Source organism: Vombatus ursinus, unplaced genomic scaffold (genome assembly GCF_900497805.2).
Source record: "Vombatus ursinus unplaced genomic scaffold, bare-nosed wombat genome assembly UNPS02000580.1, whole genome shotgun sequence".
Taxonomy (NCBI): Eukaryota; Metazoa; Chordata; class Mammalia; order Diprotodontia; family Vombatidae; genus Vombatus; species Vombatus ursinus.
In genome coordinates, this window is record NW_020940358.1 from 3,625,349 (window position 1) to 3,648,681 (window position 23,333).

At 39.6% G+C, this 23,333-nt stretch overlaps 1 protein-coding gene across 3 annotated transcripts in view; it reads right to left on the reverse strand.

Moving 5' to 3' along the window:
- The window catches only part of TCEA2 (transcription elongation factor A2), a 35,854-nt gene that overhangs the window by 11,948 nt on the left and 573 nt on the right, over window positions 1-23,333 (reverse strand). For all 3 annotated transcript variants that reach the window (XR_003568249.1, XR_003568250.1, XM_027852065.1), the window contains exons 2-6: window positions 13,948-14,010; window positions 12,283-12,388; window positions 8,632-8,719; window positions 2,291-2,424; window positions 1,599-1,655 (exon numbers count right to left, since the gene is read on the reverse strand). Coding sequence is in view for 1 of the 3 variants with exons in the window: in XM_027852065.1 (XP_027707866.1) it covers window positions 1,599-1,655; window positions 2,291-2,424; window positions 8,632-8,719; window positions 12,283-12,388; window positions 13,948-14,010 (448 nt within the window). In the remaining 2 variants the exon portion in view is untranslated. The remainder of the gene's footprint in view (window positions 1-1,598; window positions 1,656-2,290; window positions 2,425-8,631; window positions 8,720-12,282; window positions 12,389-13,947; window positions 14,011-23,333) is intronic.

Below are 23,333 nucleotides of genomic sequence, written 5' to 3' on the forward strand. Positions count from 1 at the left end.
GGCATAATCCTGTGATGTCAAACACTAAACAAAAAGCTAAGGCTTTGAAGAATAAACAATCCTAGTGTATAGGGTTATCACAAGAGGCTAATACAATTAATTCTCATCCCTCGTTACCAACCAAAAGGTCCTGCTGCAGATATTGTATGTGCATCAAGCATAGCCATCAATAGTAGGGAGAAATTCTATCCTTCATACAATCCCCTGCCTATAGGTGAATCAATGTTTTTGTGGGACTTATGGCATCTTTTAAATGGAACTGCTGGACAGCAAGTTCTCCTCCAAACCTTCTCCAAACAGATCCACAAAGCACACCAGATGAAATCCTGATGGAGAAATTCAAGGCAAAGTCAGAGTGAGTTATCTTTCCAGTCCAGATCAGTACAGGGAGACAGAGAAGTCTTCAAACACTGGAGACAGTCTGGTGTAGATTACAGGAAGTGGCTGTGTGCCAGAACAAAAAGAGATCCCAGACCCATATTGGGGCATGCCAGAGCCATGCCAGGGCACCTTAATGATGCCAACTAGTAACTTTTGTCACCCACTAGCCAGTTCTGGGTCACAGATCCAGGGTGGGGTAAAGAGGGGAGTCTGCCTGCCCCTGCCCCACCTCTACCCTCCAAGCATAGACCCTGAACTGTATATGAAACAAGGAAAAGCTTCAGAAGCAAGAAGCAGCAGCGTGGCTTTGAAGTCTACAGGGTAGAAATGCCAGGCCAAAAGGAAGTCTACACTTCTGTCAGTCTAGGCCAGCAGAGCTTCTCAGCTGTCTAACTGGCACTGAGCCCAGCAGCCAGTCTACTGTTGCTCAGACCCAAACCTAGGTAAAGAACTCAAAGTGTTCAGACCAGGGGGACAGCAATCAGACTTTATCCTCCAAATGAAAACTCCCAGAAACACTACACCCCAAATCCAGAGCTTCCAGGTAAATGCTGGTTGCTGAAGAGGAGTGATAAGAGAGATGCTGGAAGGGAGAATCAGTAAGCCTTGGCAACTGACTAGATACAGGGTATGAACTACACTCCACCCTTCTTAGCTCGTCCTTCTCATCTCTATGCACCTGCCACAGGCCATCACCAATTTCTAAAATGCATTGTCTCCTTATCTCCACTTCTTGAAATCCTCTTCCTTCAAGCTCCACAAAAAATGCCATTCTCTCTCATCCCCCACTCCTCCCAGATGAAAACAATCAATCACTTCTCAAATTTCCCTAGAGTTCTTTGTCTGGATCTCTCCTTTGACCATATCATATTCTACTTTGCATCATATTTCTCTGTATTCATCTTGCATCCACCACCACCTTCCTTTAGACTGTAAACTCTTGAGAATAAGGACTAGTCTATTTTTCATCTTTGTAGCACTGGGCCCTGAACGCTGGGCCCGGAACTTAAGAAACATTTGTTAATAAACTGAACTAACTAAAAGATTTATACAGTATGTTAACTTTATAGTCTTACAGCCCCAGATAGGAATGGCCTGAGCTATTGATAACATCTCTCTTAAGACATAATTAAGCCCATTTGTGACTCCCTCCCAAGCTGTGAAGCAAGTACTCATCTACTCAGCCTCTTTCTGGCAAGCCTTCTTTCAAAGGATATATTCTTCAATCTGGGCAGATAAATGCTCACAGTCTGCACCAATCGCAATATGGTCATCTGTAAACAAAAGAGAGTTCTAAACAACCACCAATGTCATGAAGAAAAAAAAAAAACAATAACTTTTTCATTGTGAGAAGCTAATTGAGTTAATTCATCATTTTCCAGAAATAAAGTGATGCCCATAACTTATAGCTGACGCCAAACCCAAACTGTGTAGCTGATTTACTTTTGAGGTCTTTTCCATTTCCACAACCCAGATCTCTCAGGGTTATATTGTCCTCTCCCTTGACTCTTTCCATCTGTCATAAACAAAAATGACCACAATATAATCAACCCTTCTAATTAATTTGGCACTTAAAATGAAATATGACCAAAGTCATTATATTTTAAATTAGATTTGGCATCATGACATCTTTAGAAAGTAGGATCCTCTATAACAAAAACTTTATTTGGAGCTTCCAACCAAGAACTTCAAAGTACTTCATAAGATTTAAACACCTTTACATGGAAAATCTCACTGGGGTGTCCAAGAGTTTTATTCACCAAATGCCAGGAGTTTCTAGATGCATATATCTCAGGATTCAGGCCTTTCCCTGTTGTGTTTAGGGGGAATGAGGAATTTTTAGGATCCTACCATATTACAGAACCTTCAGTGGCCCACACCCTCTGATTATCTGCTTCTTTTCACTTACTGTCTGTCTGAAGGGCTGCTGTCAGCATTTCTCGACATTTGTTACGAACAGCATCACAGGTGATGGGAATAGGAGGAAAGGTGGTAATTTTCGGAGTGGATAGAGTCCTCGGTGGGTCTTGTTTTTTGTTGGAGCTAAAAAAGAAACTTTGTCAGAATGTTCTGGTTGAGGCAACCACAGACAACTCAATGGGACAGATATGTGTGACTTATGGCATAATACCAAGTGAGTTAAATAAAAACTAATGTTGTCTGTTGTTCAGTCATTTTTCAGTCATGTCCGGCTCTTTGTGACCTTGTTTGGGGTTTTCTTGGCAAAGATCCTGGAGTGCTTTGCCATTTCCTTCTCCAACTCATTTTACTGAGGCAAACAGTGACTTGCCCAGGATCATACAGTTAGTAAGTGTCTAAAGCCAGATTTGAACTCAGGAAGATGAGTCTTCCTGACTCCAGGCCCAGTGCTCTATCCATTGTGCCACATAGCTGCCCAAAAATCAATGAAAGCACCCCAAATCTATTTCCAGTTCAATATTACCATCCAAAACACTCAAAGGATATGAACAGTTAGTTTTCAAAGGAAGAAATCCAAGCTCTCAATGACCACTTTTTTCTAAACGCTCCAAATCACTAATTAGAGAAAGGCAAATTAAAGCAACTCTGAGTTTCCACTTCATTCCATCAGACTGGCAAAGATGATGAAAAGAAAGATGACAACTGTTTGAAGGGAATTTATCCAGGCATTCTGGAAAGCAATTTGGAACTATGCCCCCCAAAAAAGTCCCTAAACTATAGATTACTGGGGAGAGGGAGGGAGTCTGTGAATTTTTTTTTTTGATGTTTAAAAAAAAGGGGGGTTCTCATGGTCAAATAGGTCTAATTTGTAAGAATGGCCTGATTAGTGATGAGACCATTTTTTAAAGGAAACCAAAAAAGATAGGCTTTAAAAACATAGCACTTACCCTATGTGATTCCTTTAGCAAAAGAGCTGAGAATTGATAGGGTAACAAAAATAAGAAAACTGGTAAATAGCTCTGCTCAACAAACCAGAGAAGGCTACCTGAAAAACCCTATAAGCCTTATGAAATATTTCTGTCCCCCAAACAAGATGTTACCACAAATCAGAAAAACAAGGCAATTCACACATGAGGCTAGGAGTCAGGAGGCTGTTGCCAGTAACCTTCACAATGCCACCAACTTTACTCCCACTTTGAGTCTACCTGTAGGTATCACATGCAAGCAGAGAACCCAGGTCTCTGGGCTGGTATTTGGTGGCTCATCATAGACGGTGGCTGAGTTGTGTATTTTTCAACGAAGAAAACAAAAGATCCAGGCAAGACTGCCTTGTAACAATGCAGTGTGGCTCAAGGAAGTCTAGTTCCTTGGATGGTTTCCCCTATATGTGAGTGTTTGTCATTCAATGTAGTACAAGTCCTTCCTGGGAAAATCTTGTGTGTTGGGTTGTGAAGTAAACTGCCTTGGGTCTTAGGCAGAGAATACCAAAGGACTAGGTAATGATAATTCTATGTCAGATGGTTTAGTCCTTGACAAACAACTTGTGAGCCCTTACCAATTCTCAGGTGTAACTGCGTCAGATGTCAAGAGGCTCCAGCCACAGAAGTTTGAGAGATGTCATCAATATCCACAAATCTCTAATAGAAAAAAATATTTTTCCCAACTTTCCATGGAAAACTATAGAGAATTTCAACTCTCTGGAAAATTATAGAGAATTTCAATCTCTTGATCTAGCCCATTTCATAAATCATAATCCACTAAGTTAAGTATTTTCTGCTCAGGATATTGAAAAATTAGTCATGATTTGGATGGTCTTGTAAGACATTCATTATCTGAGGGGACAAGAGGGGGAAAGGAAAAAAAGGAAGGGTGTTTATAACGTGTCTGCAGTGTCCCCTAATTTAAGCCCTGTTTTAAGATCAGATCTTCCAAACCTGAACTACAGCATTCACAGAAAGAACATGTAAGCAGTATGTGACCAGAAAGAGCAGAGGATTTGAGACAGAAAACCTGAGTTCAAGTCACAGCTCTGCTATTTACTACCTGTGTGAACTCGGGCAAGTCAATTACTGTTCCCGGTCCTCAGTTTCCTCTTCTGTAAAAGAAGGGGATGATCTCTAAGACCACAAGATCAGCTATTGCTGTTCATATGTCTAAAGTGGATCCCATGACTCAGCACTAGATCCTATGTAAAGTCCTTTGAAACATTCCTAGCAGATGTTACTGTATTTAGTCAGGTGAGATTTATAGATTCAAGTCTATGCACTAAAGGGAAACAGAAGGACTTCCTAAAGGGAAAAAGAAAAAAGAAAAGCAAAAAACACACAGGTGTAGAAAATGAGCTCATTTCCCCAGCACCACACTAACTTCTGAAATTATTGTTGTTTTATTTTAAGTCTTCCTTTCCCACGACCTCTGTCTTCCCTCCCAGCCCCCCAACAACTACCATCCTTCCAAGTAAGAAATCATCTGAGTCTAGATCAAGTTTAGACCATCTCAGTAGACTGTCTAGAGCCAAAAAGCTATTTGGGCTTCAAGGTCCTCATCTCTGGAAGTCTAGAACTCTCTCCAATGCTTCAACTATGTCTACAGTGCCCCATGACCTTGACTGGCTTAGAAATTATAACAGAACACATTTATTCCTAAGGACAATTTCACTTTGTGCCTGACATCATCTACCATCTATGTGATCTTCCATCCTTGGGCAGGTAAAATACTTTTGTTTGTAAATAAAGCATTTTCCACCCACAATTCTGTGAAATAACTAGTACAAATAGTATCCTCATTTTACAGATGAGGCTCAGAGAGATTAAATGACTTGTCTGCGGTCACATAGCTTGCAAATGTCAGTTAGAACTGAATTTGAGCCCTAGACTTCTTACTCCAAGTCCAGCACATTTTTCTTTTTCTTTTTTTTTTTTTTTTGGTTAGGCCATGGGGTTAAGTGACTTGCCCAGGGTCACACAGCTAGTAAGTGTTATGTGTCTGAGGCCACACTTGAACTCAGTGCTCTATCCACTGCGCCACCTAGCTGCCCCAGCACATTTTTTAATACACCCAGTTGTAGAAAGAAGTTCTCCTGGCTTGCACTTCTCACTTGGGGAAAACTCATTTCACATGCAGGGCTCCGTCAAATCACAGGTTTACCTATGCTTCTGGCAGAGATTTCCAGTATACATTTCTCACTGTATGCTCTTAATAGGATGGGGGTATAAAGAACAGTGTTACTCCTGAGGGAACCTGGGGGCAGCACTTACTTATCACATTCTAATAGGGAAGGTTCCTCCCTACACTAGTCATATTTCTCAGGGACTCCTGGCCTTATAGGGGCAAGTAGGTATTGTGGTGGATAGAACACCAGCCTTGGAATCAAGAAGATCTGAATTCAAATGTGGCCTCAGACCCTTCTTAGCTGTGTGAACCTGCCTTACTCTCATCATCTGTAAAATGAGCTGGAGAAGGAAATGGTACACCACTCCAGTATCTTTACCAAGAAAACCCCAAATGAGGTCATGAAGAGTCAGACATGACTGAAACAAATGAACAACAACAAACCTGGCCCTGTCCTTGCCTTCCAGACTTCAAAACCATGCTCCTGATGCTGGGATCTTCTCACCCCTGAACATCCAACTATGCCTGCTGCCCCCTCTCCATAATGGAACATCCCTCTGCTAGGCCCACCTCCTTCACCCACTGGTGAGTTCCGAGAGAAGTCTCCATTTTGTGAAAGCTGACAGGCTGGCCTTCACTTCTTCCCAGACTTGTCCTTTGCTTCTGTACTTCAAAACCATGGTGCTATTACCAGATACCTTCATCCTGCATCCCCTCTCAAACCTCTGCTTTTCAGCTCCCTTCTGTATGTTGGCTTCCCCCAAAAGAATGTAAAATGGCAAAGAATTGGAAATTAAGGGGATGCCCATCAACTGGGGAATGGTTGAACAAGTTGTGGTATATGAATGTAATGGAATACTATTGTGCTATAAGAAACGATGAGCAGGTAGATTTCAGAAAAACCTGGAAAGACTTACATGAACTGATGCTGAGTGAAGTGAGCAGAACCAGGAGAACATTGTACACAGTAACAGCAACATTGTGCAATGACCAACTCTGGTAGACTTAGCTCTTCTCAACAATGCAATGATCTAAGACATCTCCAAAAGTCTCATGATGGAAAATGCTATCCATATCCAAAGAAAGAACTATGGAGTTTGAATGCAGAACAAAGCATACTATTTGCTATTTTTTTTCTTTTGTTTTGTTTCCTCTTTCTGGTGGTTCCTCCTATTGGTTCTAATTCTTCCTTACAACATCACTAATGTGAAAATATATTTAATAGGAATATATATGTATAGCCTATATCAGATTGCCCACCATCTTGGGAAGGAAGTCGGGAAGGGAGAGGGAGAAAAATTTAAAACTCAAAAGCTTATAGAAGTGATTGTTGATAAGTCAAAATAAATGTTTAAAAAATTTTTTTAAAAGAATGTAAAATCCTTGAGAGCAATAGATGTATTTTGGCTTATATTTGTATCCTCAAAGCTTTGCACAGTGCCTGGCACACAAATACTTGTTTCCTTCCCTCCTTCCTTCCTTCTTTCCTTAAGAAAATTTTCTGGGATTGTTTAGTTTCTCATAACTATATAAATGACAGGTCCTAAATCAGCCCCAAAACATAAAGTCTAACATAAAGTAGTGCGGTATAATAGAAAAAACCCTGAATTTGGAATCAGAAGACTTGATTTCAAATTCTGGCTCCAATATGAACCACTTGTATAACCAGGGCAAGTCAGTTTCCTCATCTATAAAATGAGGAATTTGCAATAGGTACTAAGGTCCCTTTATAGCTCTAAATCCTCTGCTCTTCTCCACTCTCAAGGTGCTCCTACCCCACATTACTGTGTAACCCAGTAGAATCATCCTTGCTCATCCTGTCTTCCTTAAAGAAGGGGACATCTGTAATGAATGACATAGTCTTAATGAACTTCTGCAGGAGTTTTGAGATGATGGGAAATTCTGACAGCATGTTTTGGTTTTTTTAATAATAAACTGAAGTCAAAGGAGCTAACTCCAGATCACACTTTACAGTTAATAATCTAGGTAACCAAAGGGCTCAGCTTCCTCTTTTGTAAAATGAAGGGTTTGGACTACCTCTCTAGTCCCTTCGAGTTCTAGGTCCTATGATTTTATGCAGTCTATATAGACACCCTAATGATAATTTATCATATGCCCAAGCTTCACAGACTCCTTTTCTTCAGATAATAGGAAAAACTCAAAGAGAGAAAGAGGCAGTGTTCTCATTTAAAATAATGTTAGTAAGAAGGAAAGAAAACCTCACCACTTTCAGCCTTGGAAAAATGCTTTTCAAGGGCATCTGATGCCAGGCCAATCATTCTCAAGCAGCTGCATGTGGGATAACTTTTATCCAAGTTAATTGTACAATCAAAAAAGAGAAACACCAGAGCCAAACAAGTATGTATGGAATGGCCAAAACAAAGTTTAAATAAACCAAGCCTAGTCAACAGGAGAAAATACAGTTAAGAATACAAAGGAAAAGTTCCTCATAGAGCAAAGTAAGAATAAGTGAAAAGGACCATCCTAACACATGTACCCCAGGATTACAGATTTAGAAATGAATGGGGCCTTAGAGAACAACCAGACCAATCATTTCATTTTACAAATAAAGAAACTGGGGTTCAGAGTGGATAAATGACTTGCTCAGGGTCATATAGTTAGTAAAAAGGAGAGCCAGGATTCAATGCCAGTTCTTCCGACTCCAAATCCCATGATCATTTCATAAAACGTTGATGAATAGACAAGAGTTTTTCTCGCAAACAGGAAAACCATCCATGCCAAAAAACCAAAAATGGCTTTCTGATTAGCAAAATAGGATTAGCAAAAATAAAATAATAAGTCCTAATATTTTACATTTTCTGTAGCTGAAAATAATCCCATGCCCATAGGCAAGGCATGTGCCCCAACCGGATAATCAGAAATGTGCACATGTCCCAAAAGAGTTATGTTGAAAAAATCCTATCCAATTTCAGACTAGGTTAGACTGGTGATTTGTTTGTATATAATATAATATTCACCACAATTTCCCTTTCAAAGAGCTACAAGTAATTTACAGTCATTATTTTAGTCCTCAACATCCCTCTGAAGCAAATGCACTGATTCTTATCCATGTTCTACTGATGGGGAAATAGGGGTCTGCGCCCCAAAACAAAGAGAGACACAAAGTCAAAAAGAAAGATGCCTTTGGTCTCCCCTCCCACATCAGAATGATTCCCAGTCTACACTTCCCTTGAGTATCTCTGTCAGCTGGAATTTCACCTTTGATCTTTTGTGTCAGAGGCATCCTTCGAAGATGTTGCCAAGGAAGAATTCCTTTTCTTCTCATCATTTTTATCTTCTGAGGCATCTAAATTCAATAGGGAAAGAATGGAAACATGCATAATGGCAGACCAAATGGAATTATAATTAAATTGAGAAGTGATCTGAAAGCAAACCACAAATCCTTTCTATTTTTCTACTAGCCTAGTTAGCAGAGCACATACACTGTTTGGGCCAACTCTATCGATGGACACCTTGGCCTGAAGCACAAAACAATCTCAGCTATACTCTCCAGAGTATTCTGCCGGGGAAGAATGAAAGTGCAAACCCCAAGCAATTTAAAAATCATAAGAATAATAAATCTCCTCTTAGGTGCTCCTCCAATGCTTCATTGTGGCAGAGAGATGATTCTGGGTCCTCAAAAGTTCTTCCAGCACAAGACAAGCTCTGAAAAGTCTCACTAAACTAGAAAGCCTTCAAGTATAAGCCCACCAATGGATTTTATATTTTCTGTCCAAGTACCAGCCTAGCTAAGTACAAAGATGTTAGCCAACAGGTAAGGAATTTTGTGAGGTACAGCAACTTGTCACATCATCACTGTGAAGGAGTTTTAGCCAGTATCGTCCACAAAAGGAACACACATATGATGAAAACATAGACCTGCAATGTACTGATAGTAATAATGACTCACATTTAGATGTTTAACAATTTACAAAGCAGTTTTCTCACAGCTATATAAGAAGTACACATATTCCCATTTTACAGATGAGAAAATTTAAGCTAAGAAAGATCAAGTGACTTGACCAAGAAAACATAGCTAGTAAGCAGTAGAGAGTCAGGACTTAAGCCCAAGTCTCTTCACTCCAAGTTTAGCACTCTTTCCTATATACCACATTACAGCAGTAATAGCACATAGTAGTGTGTCTTGCCACTAATGCCAGATACCCAGCAATCCTGAGAGGGAGGGTCTCATCTAGGCCCAAAGGGTGAAGAAATCTCTTCCAGCTGATTAACCCAAGAGTCTCGATTAGGATTACAATCACACTTCTACTGAGAGTCAGTCTTTTGGGACACAGTTCCAGTTTGACTGCTAATATAAACATAGTCCCGTTAAGTAATTCGATCTTTCACCTTATGGGGAATAAATAAGCCAAAAGTCATGCTATCATACTGCAAATGTTGTTACTCTCAATAAATTCTTTGTAATTCAACGTTTATAAAACAGATTGCATGGCTAGCATCATACAGCAAAAAGAGCACCAGACTTGGAGGTAGGAGGCCTGAGTTTGATGCCCAAATCTGCCACTTACTTGTTGTGTGGTTATAGTTAAATCACTCAACCTCTCTGGGCCTCAGTTTCTCAATCTGTAAAGTGAAAATAATAATATTTGCACTATCTCATAGTGGATTGTGAGAAAAACACTCTAAGTCATACGGTGCTAAAGAAGTATAAGCTAGTAACATTAAAGAACTTTTTATCTAACCAAACAAACATGAAGATATGAGAAATACAAACTGTACACAAAGACAGGACCTTCTTAACAGAGAATTTTCCCCAAGAGATATTCCTAGAAGCAGTAATGATTTCCACTCACCACCAGCCTGACTAATTACACTGAGTGATAACAGAACTTTTGACATTGTCATACTCCCCTAACTAAGAAGGCCCTGTAAATCTAGCTCTTTGCCAATTAACTTCATTCATTTTTAGAGTTCAGTTTAAAGGACAGAACAAGCAGGGTAACTGCAGCTGTAGGAGAGAATTCTAAGCGGAATTTCGGGGAGAAAGGTTTGCATTTCAGGACCGAAGGGCATACTGATAACATTGTCCAGCAGAAGTGTGCATCATCACCACTTAAGCCCTTTTCAAAATGCCATGACAAACCAATGCTCAGAAATTCTGAGTGCAGATTCTGACTAAAGTAGCTGAACTCTTTCAGTCTGAATCACCCCCTTCCAAACCCTATCTCCTGTCTCATTAACATTCTCTACCAGGTTCATTCTGGCTAACTTACACATGGAAACACCCCCACCAAGTCTCTTTGAGGGTGAGAGCTAAATACTAGCATGTACTAAAACATTACAGCCATCATTCTTAGGTGAAACATTCAGGAATTAACTATATGCGCAATATAAGGGAAGTTATCCAATACACAAATACATAAGGATGACCAATATTTTTTCCTAACAAGACTAATATCTAGTTAGCATTTATATAGCACTTTAAGGTTTTCAAGGTGCTTACCATATATGTACATTTCAAGGACCTGTGATTTCATTAGTATGGGGACTTCTTCACCCACATAAATGGCAACCTCTACACTTTAATAGATTGTCTTCATGAAAGGCTACTGCCAAAAAAAAAAAAAAAAAAAAAGATTCACCTAGTGGCCAACCCTCTGGTGACAAGCCTCTGTGCACTCAGCTAGACTATTTCTCACCTGGATGAATATAATCCATCACCAAGGGTTACACTCTGCTAACATAGCCTCCAAGAGGTCAGGGTCACTTCCATATAAATATGAGGCATTAGAGGAAGACTTAAGTGAAGAAGACTAATAATAATTTATCAAAAATAATTAGGAATAAACTTATTCAGAAAAATCACAGATTTTCTCCTTATCAAGTGCTTCTCTGTCCAACAGCCTAACTAAGTTCCTTTCTGGTAACCCCTTATTTCTGTCCTCTCTCTTCTCTGGAACATCCTTTATTTTGGATCTTCTATTCCAGGCTAGAAACTTTCAGTTTCTTAGCTGATTGGTATATCTCTGACTGTCACCTCAGGGGTGGAAAGCAAATCCCACCTGCACGAGCAGTACCTATCCCCTTCCCTCTAACAGTATCAGAAGACGTGACCCCTGAGCTGAGCAACTATCATTACCCTCCCGGCAACTCAACTGCCAGAGCTACCCTGAAACATGGACTCAGGGGTTCTAAGTTGGAACATTATGAAACCATATAGTGGGTTACATATGCCTTTCAGCAGACCATCATAAACAATCTCTTCCTGACATGGCCTGAAGACTATGGCGCTCAAGGATGATTGTACCCTTTCCCTGTCCCTTCTTACTTCCATTTTGGAAGTCTCAGTGTAAAGGAGTTGATAGTTACCCAAGTCTAGAGATGTTATGGTCCCAAGTTGAAGGAGGAGGTCAGTGAACTGCCCTCTCTTGTTGTCCTCATGCCCAATTCTCTTAGATGTCTAAGCTACACAGCCCTCCCTTTGGGCCCTTCTCTTATACATATCAAATAAAAGTGCCCACTGCTTTCAGCATTGACTGGCTCATATTAATTCAATTATGAAGTCCCTTATATTCCCAACAACAGACTCCAATCACACTTAAACTTACATAGCAGTAAAAGTGACAGAGTAGATCATATGCTACAGGTAAGATCATAATAAAATGTTCCACTCTGGAGAAGGGCATAAGAACCATGAAAAGCAAGGGAGGAGAGAATTTTGTCCTTGACAGCCTAAAAACTAGTGCACCTTCCAAAAGTGAGTCACCTCTCTCTCTTCCTCTCTTCCTCAGCACCTTAAAATGCTATATAAATAGGGCCTAGAGACTTTTGTTTTGCCATAATAAATGAATTACTACTCTTACTAAATGCCTTAGCTGTCATTTAACCAAACACAGGTTGGGCACTTACCCAGCAGTTTTTTCCATGACTTGATGAGAGATTTAGCAAGTGAGATAACTTCATCATCAGTACTCTGTTTTCTCAATGCATTCACAGACATCCCAATCCGGGTAGACTACGAATCAACATTCAAGAAAGAAATTGTTCACAAAATTTTTTAAGAGTGGTCTAATCCACAATTCCAAAGGACCCATGAGGAAAAATGCCCAATCCCAGAAAGAGAACTGATGAACTCTAAATGCAGATTGAAGCTTTTTACTTTCTTTATTTTTCTTGAATTTTTTTGTCTGTATTTTCTTCTGCAACATGACAAATATGTTTTGCATATATAACTGGTATCAAATTACTTGCCTTCTCAAGGAGGGGGAAGGGTGGGAAGGAGACTATTTGGAATTCAAAAATTTTAAATAATTAAATATATTTTTTGTTTGGTTAAATAAAAAATAATTAAATAATAATCAAAAATAAATGTTAAAAATATTTACAGGTAATTGGGAAATATTTAATGATACACACACATACATATTTTCATATTTTTTTAAAGAGTGGTCTAACCCAGCTATGCAAACCTCTCACCTTAGTAAAACCACTTTGCCAGGGACTCAAATCTGAGGCTCACTATTCAATTCACATGTATTCCATGTCATTCAGCCTACTACCGTTATTATATCAGTACGTAGGGTCTAATGACCAATAGTCTGCTGACAGGTACCCCAAAAATCCTCAGGATCACTTCTGACTAAATGTTCTCAATAGCTCTTGTCAGTATGATTTTGAGAAACATGCATCCTAATCTGAAAAAGATGTTAGTCCATCTTCTACCCTGCTATTTTTGAACTCTTACAATAATATATTCAAAAAATTCAATAGTACCAAGAGAAAAAAAGAACAAGGGGGAGAGGAAGAGGAAGTCCATTTCCCTTGTGAAATCACAGAACTGTGTTTGAACAGTCACTTATGGTAGATGAACTCTCCAAAGGAGTGACATTATCGTTAAAAGTTTAGAACCATCTCAGTTTAAGTCACTACTGCTGGTAAGCATACATAGGTTAACACATATACAGAGCAGGCAGAATGATGTAGTGGAATGAGCACAGGCTCAGAGCTAGGAAACCTGGGTTCTAGTCCCAACTACCAGCTGTGAAACCTTGGCCAAGTCCCAACTTCTCTAGGCCTCAATTTACTTATCTATAAAATGAAGAGCTGACTAGATGATCTCTAAATTCTATGATCCTGTGATCACTGGTCATCTCTCATTCCTACAACTCACTCTCATTTTTGCGTGTCAAAGTCTTTCCTCCTTCCTCCAAAGTTTAGGCCAGATGCCTCCTCCTTTACAAACCCTTCCCTGAAACTTCACTCTCCCAGCTAAAAGCTCTCTCTTCCTCCTCAAATTTTCCAAGAGCACTGTGTCTAGACCACATGTTTGCCCTTGGCTCATTCTATCTTATATCATACTTATTTGTGTACGTGTCACATCCTACTCTATAAGGCAAAAGCTCCTTGGAGGAAAAGGCTATTATCAACTTTCATCTTTATAACTCCAACACCTAGAACAGGGCATTGCTTGTACAGAGTACTAAATGTTTATCTAATTGAATAATTAACCTTACTCAAAAGGAAGTTTCTATAATTAGATTTTCAGTTTCCTAGTGGGAAGGCAGAAAGACTTACCTGAAGCAAATCTAGAGTAATTGGCATGCTTTTCAGTTCCTTCAGCAGATCCATAGCTCCATCCTAGGAAGAAAGAAAAGGCAAGATTTACTAAAAAAGCAAATGTTAACAAAACTGGGTAATTTCTATCTCTCTTCCAACATAGCTCTATGAAAAAACAGACTAAGGAGTGAATTTAATCTAGGATGAAGTTCACATGGTATAGTGGGAAAGAGTTCCAGGTTAGCAGAGGGGCTATATTCTAATTCGGGCTCTGCTACCTACTACCCATGTCTCTTAAGGCAAGCTATTTAACCTCTCTAGCCTCAGTTTCTTCACCTGTAAAATGAAAGAACTGGAATAGATTCCTTCCAGCTCTAAATATGTGAAAATATAATATGATAATGAGTCTTATAGGTATTAGGAGAAAACTTATAAACATCCTATAGTTCTGTGAGATACAGAAGGAAGCTGAGAATTATCAACCAATCGTTTTCTGTACTTAAATTTAAGGCAGCACTTATCAGAGCTATCTAATACTGCCAGAATTACAATGTAAGGCGATATCCCTCTAAAGATAAGGGCCAAAAGAAAAATAATGAAAGCTTAATTATTCAATAGATGTAACACAAGACACTTATTAAATTTAGTATTGTTCAGTTCTTAATCGGACTACAGAACACTCTTCCTTATATTTTTCTAATTAGTAACCATTTTGTCAATAATCTAATATAATTAATTACCCAAAACATTGAGGGAAATGGAATTTATATTCTCAAGGTACTGAGCCTACACTTAGGTGTGGGTCATCTTGGTAAAAGGTCCCTTTCCAAAGTCCAGCCTACAAGTGGTTAAATTTGTTATTTTGGACTACAGAAAGATTAATGTAGAGGAAGCACACCAAACAAACATAAATCACATTATCCTCCAAATAGTAATAATTTTTTTTTTTTGCCACCACACTTTCTGAGACCAGTTTGATTGTGCTAAGGCCTTTGTACTTAGTTACAAATCCAGTAAGATGCACAATCCCTTCCCTTGGAAATCCCTCTCAAAAATGTTACCTGTCCAGTTTTGAAAATGTAATCCTAGTAGCAGAGGTGAATTGGACAACTTCTGAACTCTCTCTCCATGAAAGATTTTACTCACTTTTTTGACTCACTTTCATTAAGTGACAATTCTACTGGTAAATCTTAAAACCTAGGCAGCAGAGCTTTTAAAAATCCTGAACACCCTACCAAGAAAATTTCATACCAGGTGACAAGGAACAAAATGAGCAAAAACCTCATCTCTACAATAGTCTAGTAGCATACAATTACACAAGAACTATAGAATTATATGTATGTTAATCTCCACTCTGAACTGCAAATCTTTTTCCTCACCTTTCAAACAATTCTTTCTAGCCTAAAAGTTTAACAGCTCATTAAAAATACAGCTCATAAAGGAGCCATTTGGAATATGAGTCTTGGAGTAACAATAATTAAAGTGGTGGGAATCAGGCTCAAATGACTAAGTTTCTTCCCCACTCCCTTTTCTGCACACAGACTGTTTCCAATTCATCCCAGGAACAAAATCAACTGCCAACATTATCCTGTAGGACAGAGGCCATGGGCCAAACTAAAATCAGAATCAGAGCCCAAATACCAACACACATCTGCAATTCAGTATGCTGGAAACCAACAGAAACATATCTGAAATGGCTTTTACTGTGTTTCAAAATATATTTCCCTTTAATCTTTCTGAAAATCGAAAATCACAAGTTGATTAAATCCAGCTCTCACATTCTCTATGAACCAAAAGAAATTTTTAAAAGTATATTTATTCACTTGTGAAAGGAGAGAAAGGGTGAAGGTCATCAGCAGTAGTGGAAAAGAATGCTAGAGTTAGAATCAGAAGACCTGGGTCCTTTTTCTGCCACTTGGCCTCTTTATTTTGTAGACTACATGAAGCCTATACAGATGATCTTTTGTTTTGTTTGGTCTCAGTTTCTTGTTTGTCTGTTTGTTTTTTCAGAAATTTAATCCAGTTTTAACTTTCCCAATAAGGTGCTCTGGTCAGGTATGTTAGGGACCCAAAAATAGCCTTACTGGTCAAATTGACCCAAGTTCAAATAGTGTTAGTAATTCTTTTGTATAAAAAAGCAAAAAGCAAAAAAAAAAATCTTGGTAAGTGTGGTCAATTATTTATTTGGTCAGTTTTATACTCTATAGAAACCACAGTATGTGCTAGGGGAGGCCTAGGACAGGATGGGGAAAGGGAAGGGGACCCTGCAGGTCAGGGGGCCTTTAGGTGGATGGATTCTATCTTGTGCTGTTTTTTTGAATTTGTGCTGACTATTGACACTATTTACTGTATAAATATAATTCATCATTTGTATCATTAAAAAAAAAAGAGAAATTTAATCCAAGACCATCCTCCTGAAACAGCCAGGCAATTTCAAAACATAAGTTCTAAAATGACCCCAACACAAAGCCTGTGTATTTTCTTTCTCACCCTCTGAAAGACAACAATTATTCCTTTATCTTACTCCTTGTTCAGCTTTTACTAGTCAGTCTAGAAGACCCTGCTCTTCTACAAAACCAGCCCACTCAGGCCTACAGTAACCATTTCTTCCTGATCTTGCTCCTATACTTGGCATAACAAATGTACCAGAGCAAAGGAGGGAATTCGTGCTGCTGTAGTCCAAAGGTGGTTGGTCAGCTCTAAATTCACCTTTAATAGTCCAACAATATCACTGTACCTGCCTCACGTGCTGGGTACATAATATTAGAAAATCGATCTAGACACAGGCAGTGTGGTAAACTGGAAAGAATATGGAGTATATGGAGTCAGATGACCTGGGTTCAAATTTCAGTTCTGCCACTCTACCTGTGTGCCTTAGGCGAATCATTTCACCTCTGAGAGCTTAAGTTTCCTCACTGGTAAAATCAGAAGGTTGAACTAGATGCCCTCTAAAGTCCCTTCCAGCTCTAAATCTACAATCCTATGGCCTCTCTGAGGCTGCTTCTTCACCAATAAAATGAGGGAACTTTGCCCTCTTAGATGATCTCCAACGGCTCTTCTAGCTGTAACATTCTGTCATTATGAGAACAAACTATGTGAAACACTATACTGCCATTTCCTGACCTTGAAAAATTCACTACCTATAACAATCTGGTTTAATGATCACTGCCAAGACAAATATGCATTTTTCCCCCTTTTTCTACCCTCAAAAACAAAATCTGGGGTTTCTTTCATGAACTACTCTCCAAATCCTCCAAAGATTAATTATAAATGCTTTACATCTGCATAGAGCTTTTAATATTTTAGAGCACTTCCACATCAATTATTTCTTGAACCCAAAGGGCCTTGCGAGTTAGTCAGGGAAAATATTATTGGAAAATGATTACTAGAGGAGATAGGTTGATTTACTTACTCAAGGCAACACAGGTATTGAGTGATAGAGCCAAGACTAGAACCCTCACCTCCTGATTTTCAGCTTTGTTCTCTGTTCAGTACATCATGTTGACTCTCATTATCACACAGTGGAGTTATGTGGAAGCCTTGCTCCACTCCCAAACTGAACTTTAAACAGTGAGGAATAATTTGGCCACGGCATAATCTTTTCATTAATGTATGCTGGTCTTCAGTTGTAATGTAAGAATCAGACATACACCTAAAATATATATCTAATTGAAGTGGAGATTCTAACCCTTTTGCTGTTCCCTCTCACTAACAGCCCTCAGGAGAGGAACCTGGACTAAGAAAAACCCAAGGAGAGAGATTTCCCAAGACTAAGAGAAAAAAAGAATTCATTTAGGAAACTTCTTGTCTTCCAAGACTTTTTCTGAAAAAGGATTGCAAAATCCCCAATCCCAGTATTCTAGTACCCACCCCCACCTTCCAGAAAGGTGGTCATGGAAAGGAACAGGAATAAGAACAGAGGTAGAAAGGGACACGATCAAGGAGACGGAAACAACCTCTCAGATTCAACTGACCTCAAAGGAAATCATATTAATGATTTACTCTCAATACATCAGAGTATCTCTTCCTTATGACCTATTATTATTCCCAACCTGCTAATCTTCAACTCTAGGTAACTTCCACCACCTAGTTTAACTACTCCTATTTCCAAGCTGCTGAGTATCACCAAAAAAAGTGGTTTATAAACACTGCGTGCTTAATCACTATTTGCTAAATTGAAACCATACTGATTTGACCCACTATAAATAGATGGTACGTAGCGTAAGCTAGACCCTCACTGCTGTTCAGCAACCCCTCCTCCAATCAGCTTTCTGGAATTCCCTAGCTCATTTACCAAAGTGACTGTTGCAAACCTTTTCCTCTATCCTCAAGGACCTACCTCCAGCTCTTCCACCAGCCACCTCACTTCACTCCCAACACACTCTTGCACAACAGATGACTTGGCCTCCTACTTTACCAAAAAGACCAAGGCATGAAATGGGCACTCCCATAGTTCACTTAAAGACTCTCAGCATTATCACACTCACTATTCCTCTTCTATCTCAGAGGAAGAAATACCCCTAATCTTAGATAAGACTAATCTCTCTACCTTGGGTCCTTTAGTCCATCAATCAATAGACATTTATTTAGCACCTACTGGGTGCTGGGAATATGAAGACAAAAGGAAAAACAGAGCTTGCGCTCAAGGAGCTTCCATACAAGCTTCCATACATAGGCTTAAACAAAATAGATAATCAGATTGGCTAACATGACAAAACAGGAAAATGATAAATATTGGAGAAAATGTGGCAAAATTGGAACACCAATGCACTGTTGGTGGAGTTGTGAAATGATTCAACCAATTTGGAACGATGCCCAAAGGGCTATAAAAATGTGCATACCCTTTGACCTCGCAATAGCACTTCTAGGGTTGTATCCCAAAGAGATCACAAAAATGGGAAAAGGACCCCCATGTACAAAAATATTTATAGCAGCTCTTTTTGCAGTGGCCAAGAATTGGAAATTGAGGGGATGCTTATCAATTGGGGAATGGCTCAACAAGTTGTGGTATATGAAGGTAATGGAATACTATTGTGCTATAAGAAGTGATGAAAAGGAGGACTTCAGAAAAACCTGAGAAGACTTATATGAACTGATGCTGAGTGAAGTGAGCAGAATCAGGAGAACATTGCACACAGTTTAACTAGTCACCCTGTTTGATGGACTTTGATAGACTTAGCTCTTCTCAGCAATGCAAGGATCTAAGACATCTCCAAAAGTCTCATGATGAAAAATCCTATCCACATCCAGAGAAGAACTATGGAGTCTGAATGCAGATTGAACCATACTATTTGTTCTTTTTGTCTTTTCTTCTGTTTTGTTTTGTTTCCTCTTTCTTGTGGTTCCTCCTATTGGTTCTAATTCTTCCTTACAACATGACTAATGTGAAAATATGTTTAATAGGAATGTATATGTAGAGCCTATATCAGGATTGTACATCTTCTTGGGGAGGGAGGGAGAGAAAATTTAAAACTCAAAAGCTTATAGAAGTGATTGCTGAAAACTAAAAATAAATAAATTTTTAAAAATAGATACAACTTGATTTCTGAGGGAAAGCATGGCTTCCTGGCTCCACTAGGACTTTGCTCTATCAATCATCCCCTCTTCTTTCCTTTGTCCTCAGATACAGCATAGTAGGACATTTGAAGTCAGAGGAGCTGGGTTTGAATCCTGGCTCTACTATTTACTACATGTGTGACCCTGGGCAGCTCAGCATCTCTAGATTACCATTTTCTCATCTGTAAAATGAGAGAGCTGAACTAAATAATTTCTAGGGTCCCTTCCTACTCTAAATACCATAAGCCTACAATCAGATATCCCATCCCCAGTCCTAAAAAAGTCTTTCTGCAACTCTTTTATTCCATCAAGCTACCATCCCACTTCATTATTCCTTTTCACTGCTAAGCTTATTGGAAATAGAGTATATATCTGATGACTCCAATACCTCACCACCCACTCAGTCCTCATCCCTTTTCAATCTCTCTTCCATTCCCACCACTCTACTGAAACATCTCTCAAAGGTTCCCCAACAATCTCCAAAGCAAAACCGAAAGGTCTTTCCTAAGTCCTCATCCTGTTTGACCTCTCTGCAGCTTTTGACACTATTAACTATTTTCCTCATGGATATTCTAGGATGAAGAGTTGTTCATTCACTTTCAGTCATATCTGATTCTCTGTGAACCCATTTGGGGTTTTTTTGGCAAAGATAATAACAGTGATTTGTCATGTCCTTCTCCAGCTCATTTTACAGATGAGAAACTGAGGCAACTAGGGTTAAGTGACTTGCCCAGGGTCACACAGCTAGCAAGTGTCTGGGGCTGAATTTGAACTCATGAAGATGAGTTTTCCTGATTCCAAGCCTAGTGCTTTATCTACTGCACCACCCAGCTGCCCTGAGCTGGGGAAGAACTCTTCTAGTTTTCCTCCTATTGCTCTTACTATACAGGGTGTCCCAAAAATCTTGTTTTGAGAGGCACCCTGAGTCTCTCCTTTAATGGGTCCTCTTTCTCATCCCTTAATTTTGATGTTCTTCAAGATATAATTTTCTCTATATTCTCACCCTAGGCAGTCTCATTCATTTCCTTACTTTCAATTATCACCTCAGTATCACCAAATCTGTACCTCTAACTGTGACTTCTCTTTCAAATTCCACACTCACATTTCCAACGACATAATAGATCCTTTCCTCCTGGATATTCTCCTGTCACCTCAAACTCAACAGCTTTCCCCAAGAAACTTTCTCCCCTTTCTGACTTTCCTATTTCTGTCAGTGATCTCACCGTTCACCAAGTTACCCATGTTCGTGAACTCTGGAGTCATCTTTTGGTTTTTCTCTCTCCCTTATCTCAACCTCCCATCCAATCAGTTGTCAAATCCTGTCAACTCCACTTCCAAAGTATCTCTCAGATTAATCTCTTCCTTTCTATTTCCAATACCATGACCCTAGTGCAGGCCTTCGTTACTACTTGCCTGAAACGCTGTTAACAGCCTCCTAACAGTCCCTCCCACATATACCCCCAAATCATCCTTCATACGTCTGCCAGATTTATCTTTCTTATGCATAAATGTAGTTATATCATACTTCTGCACAAAATCCTACTGCCTACTAAATAAAATTCAAACTCCCTAGCCCTGGCATGTGAAACCCTCCACAAAAATTCATCATCCTAACCTTCCATAGTACTCTCCTCCAAATATTGCCCAAACTGAATGCCTTTGCTCACACTACCTATGCTTTTTATGCTCCCTAACCCCTGTCGCTAGCCCCTGAAATCTTACCTATCCCTTAAGACTTAACTTAAACGTCATCTCTTCCATCAAGCCTTCCCTGATTGCCCTAGTCAGAAATGATCTTTCCCTCTCCCCACCCCCAAGAAGATGCATCACATTTGGTCTGCAGTTCTCTTATGCACTTACATAATTTTAATGCTATTTGTGTATGTACTAGAAAAATCCCAGAACGGCAAACTCCACGTCTTATCTAAATTCTCCATCTCACCCAGCATTTAGCATAGTTCTCTGCAAACAGAAGATTTTTAACAAATGTTTGTGAGACACTGACTACAGTAATGTAAATGGAGAGAACAAAAAAGGAAACTAAACAGTATGTAATTATAATGACCAAGCCTGGCACCCAAGAAGGGTTAGGAAAACTGTGCTTTCCTCTTTTCTTTGCAGAGAAGGAGGACTATGACTGTGGAATATTCCATATACTGTCAGACATGATTCACGTGTTGGTTGTGCTGAACTGCTATTTTTTCTTTTTTTTTATTCTTTGTTACAAGAGATGGCTCACTGGGTAGGAGAAAGGAGAGGAATGTATTAGGAAATAAAGGTGATATTAACACAAAAATTAAATCACATCAATAAAAATAAGGTTTTTTAAAAATGTTTGTGAGAATCTGAAAGACAGGGTTTGTGGACAGTTCCCATGAAAGAGTCTTTAAGGGATGATAATCGACACAAGTAGAGAGTCATATGGGAAAGGGGCTGCCTCTTAGTGTGGCCAGGAGAGCCTCAGATAAGATAAACAAGGGCCAAAAGCTGGGGAGAAAGGGAGTCAGAGAATCAAGGATTACAGCATCAGTGGAAAAAAATACTAAATACATATTTACGAAGCAGGAGTATTTACAGGAGCTCAAGTGACCTCTGAAAGGACAGTCATAGGATCAAAGAATTTACAGTAGGATATCAACTAGTCCAAGGCCCTCATTTTGCAGGTAAAGAAACTGAAGACAGAGAAGTAAAGTGACTTGCCCAGGTTCACATAGCTAGTAAAGTTGCAGCTGCAGGATTCAAACTCAGGTCCTCAGTCTCCAGATCTATAAACTACCCCAAGGTTAATGTCTCTGATCAGGGTCTTAGTGGCCCTTGGAATGAGAAAGCTTAATTTAAGAAGGTCGTATGAGAAGGGTAGAGCAGGGCTTACAAGTCTAAGTTCTAGCTCTGGTCTGCGTACAGCTCTGGGAAAAGACTCAAGACAGAAAAAATAACTTCTCATGTTTCTATAGTACTTCAATGCCTACAACAATAGCTAACATTTATATGGCACTTTAAAGTCTGCATATATTATCTCATTTGATTTAACCCTCACATCAGCTCTACAAGGTAGCCCTACAAAATGCTAAAAAGTACTTTAACCACAACAAATCTAAGTACCAGTGTTATTATCCCCACTTTACTGATGAGGAAACTAAGACAGGGGCAGCTGAGGCAGGAAGACCTATAACAGAGATCTCAAGAGAGTCAGCCCAATGCCTGGATTGTAGGATTTAGAACTCTTAGAGATCATCTAGATCAACTGCTTTTATTTTAGAAAGAAGGAAACTGTAAAAAGAAGAGAATTGGTCAAGGTCACACAAGTGGTAGGTAGCAGAGCCACTTCAAGGTGAGGAGGGGGAGCAAGGTCCCTTCCTGGTGCCTGTAAATCAGAATACCCTCAGTTGGGGGGGGAGGGGAGGTCCCTCAGGTCTCTAGGGAGGAAAGCTTAGCACAGTGCCTGGCATACAGCAGATACTTAGTAAATGTCTACTGACTGAAGTTAGCCATCTTTGAGGGGAGTCTGGAGAGAGGGGTTTGAGGAATCTGAGAGGAAGAGTTCCCAAGGTCTTAGGGGAATCTCTGAAGGGGGAAGTTCCTTAAGAAACCTGTAAGCGGAGGGTGATTTGAGGGGTCCCAGGTGACAAGAATATCTATCCTAGAGTCTGTGAGCAGAAGCCCTGAGAGAAGGTCTCTGAGTGGAGTCTCTGGGGGCTGTCACTGGTGGTCAGCAGAGGGTCTCTGAGTGGAGTCTCTGGGGATGTCAAGGGTAGCTATCAGAGGGTCTCTGAGTGGAGTCTCTGGGAATGTCAAGGGTATCTATCAGAGGGTCTCTGAGTGGAGTCTCTGGGGATGTCACTGGTGGT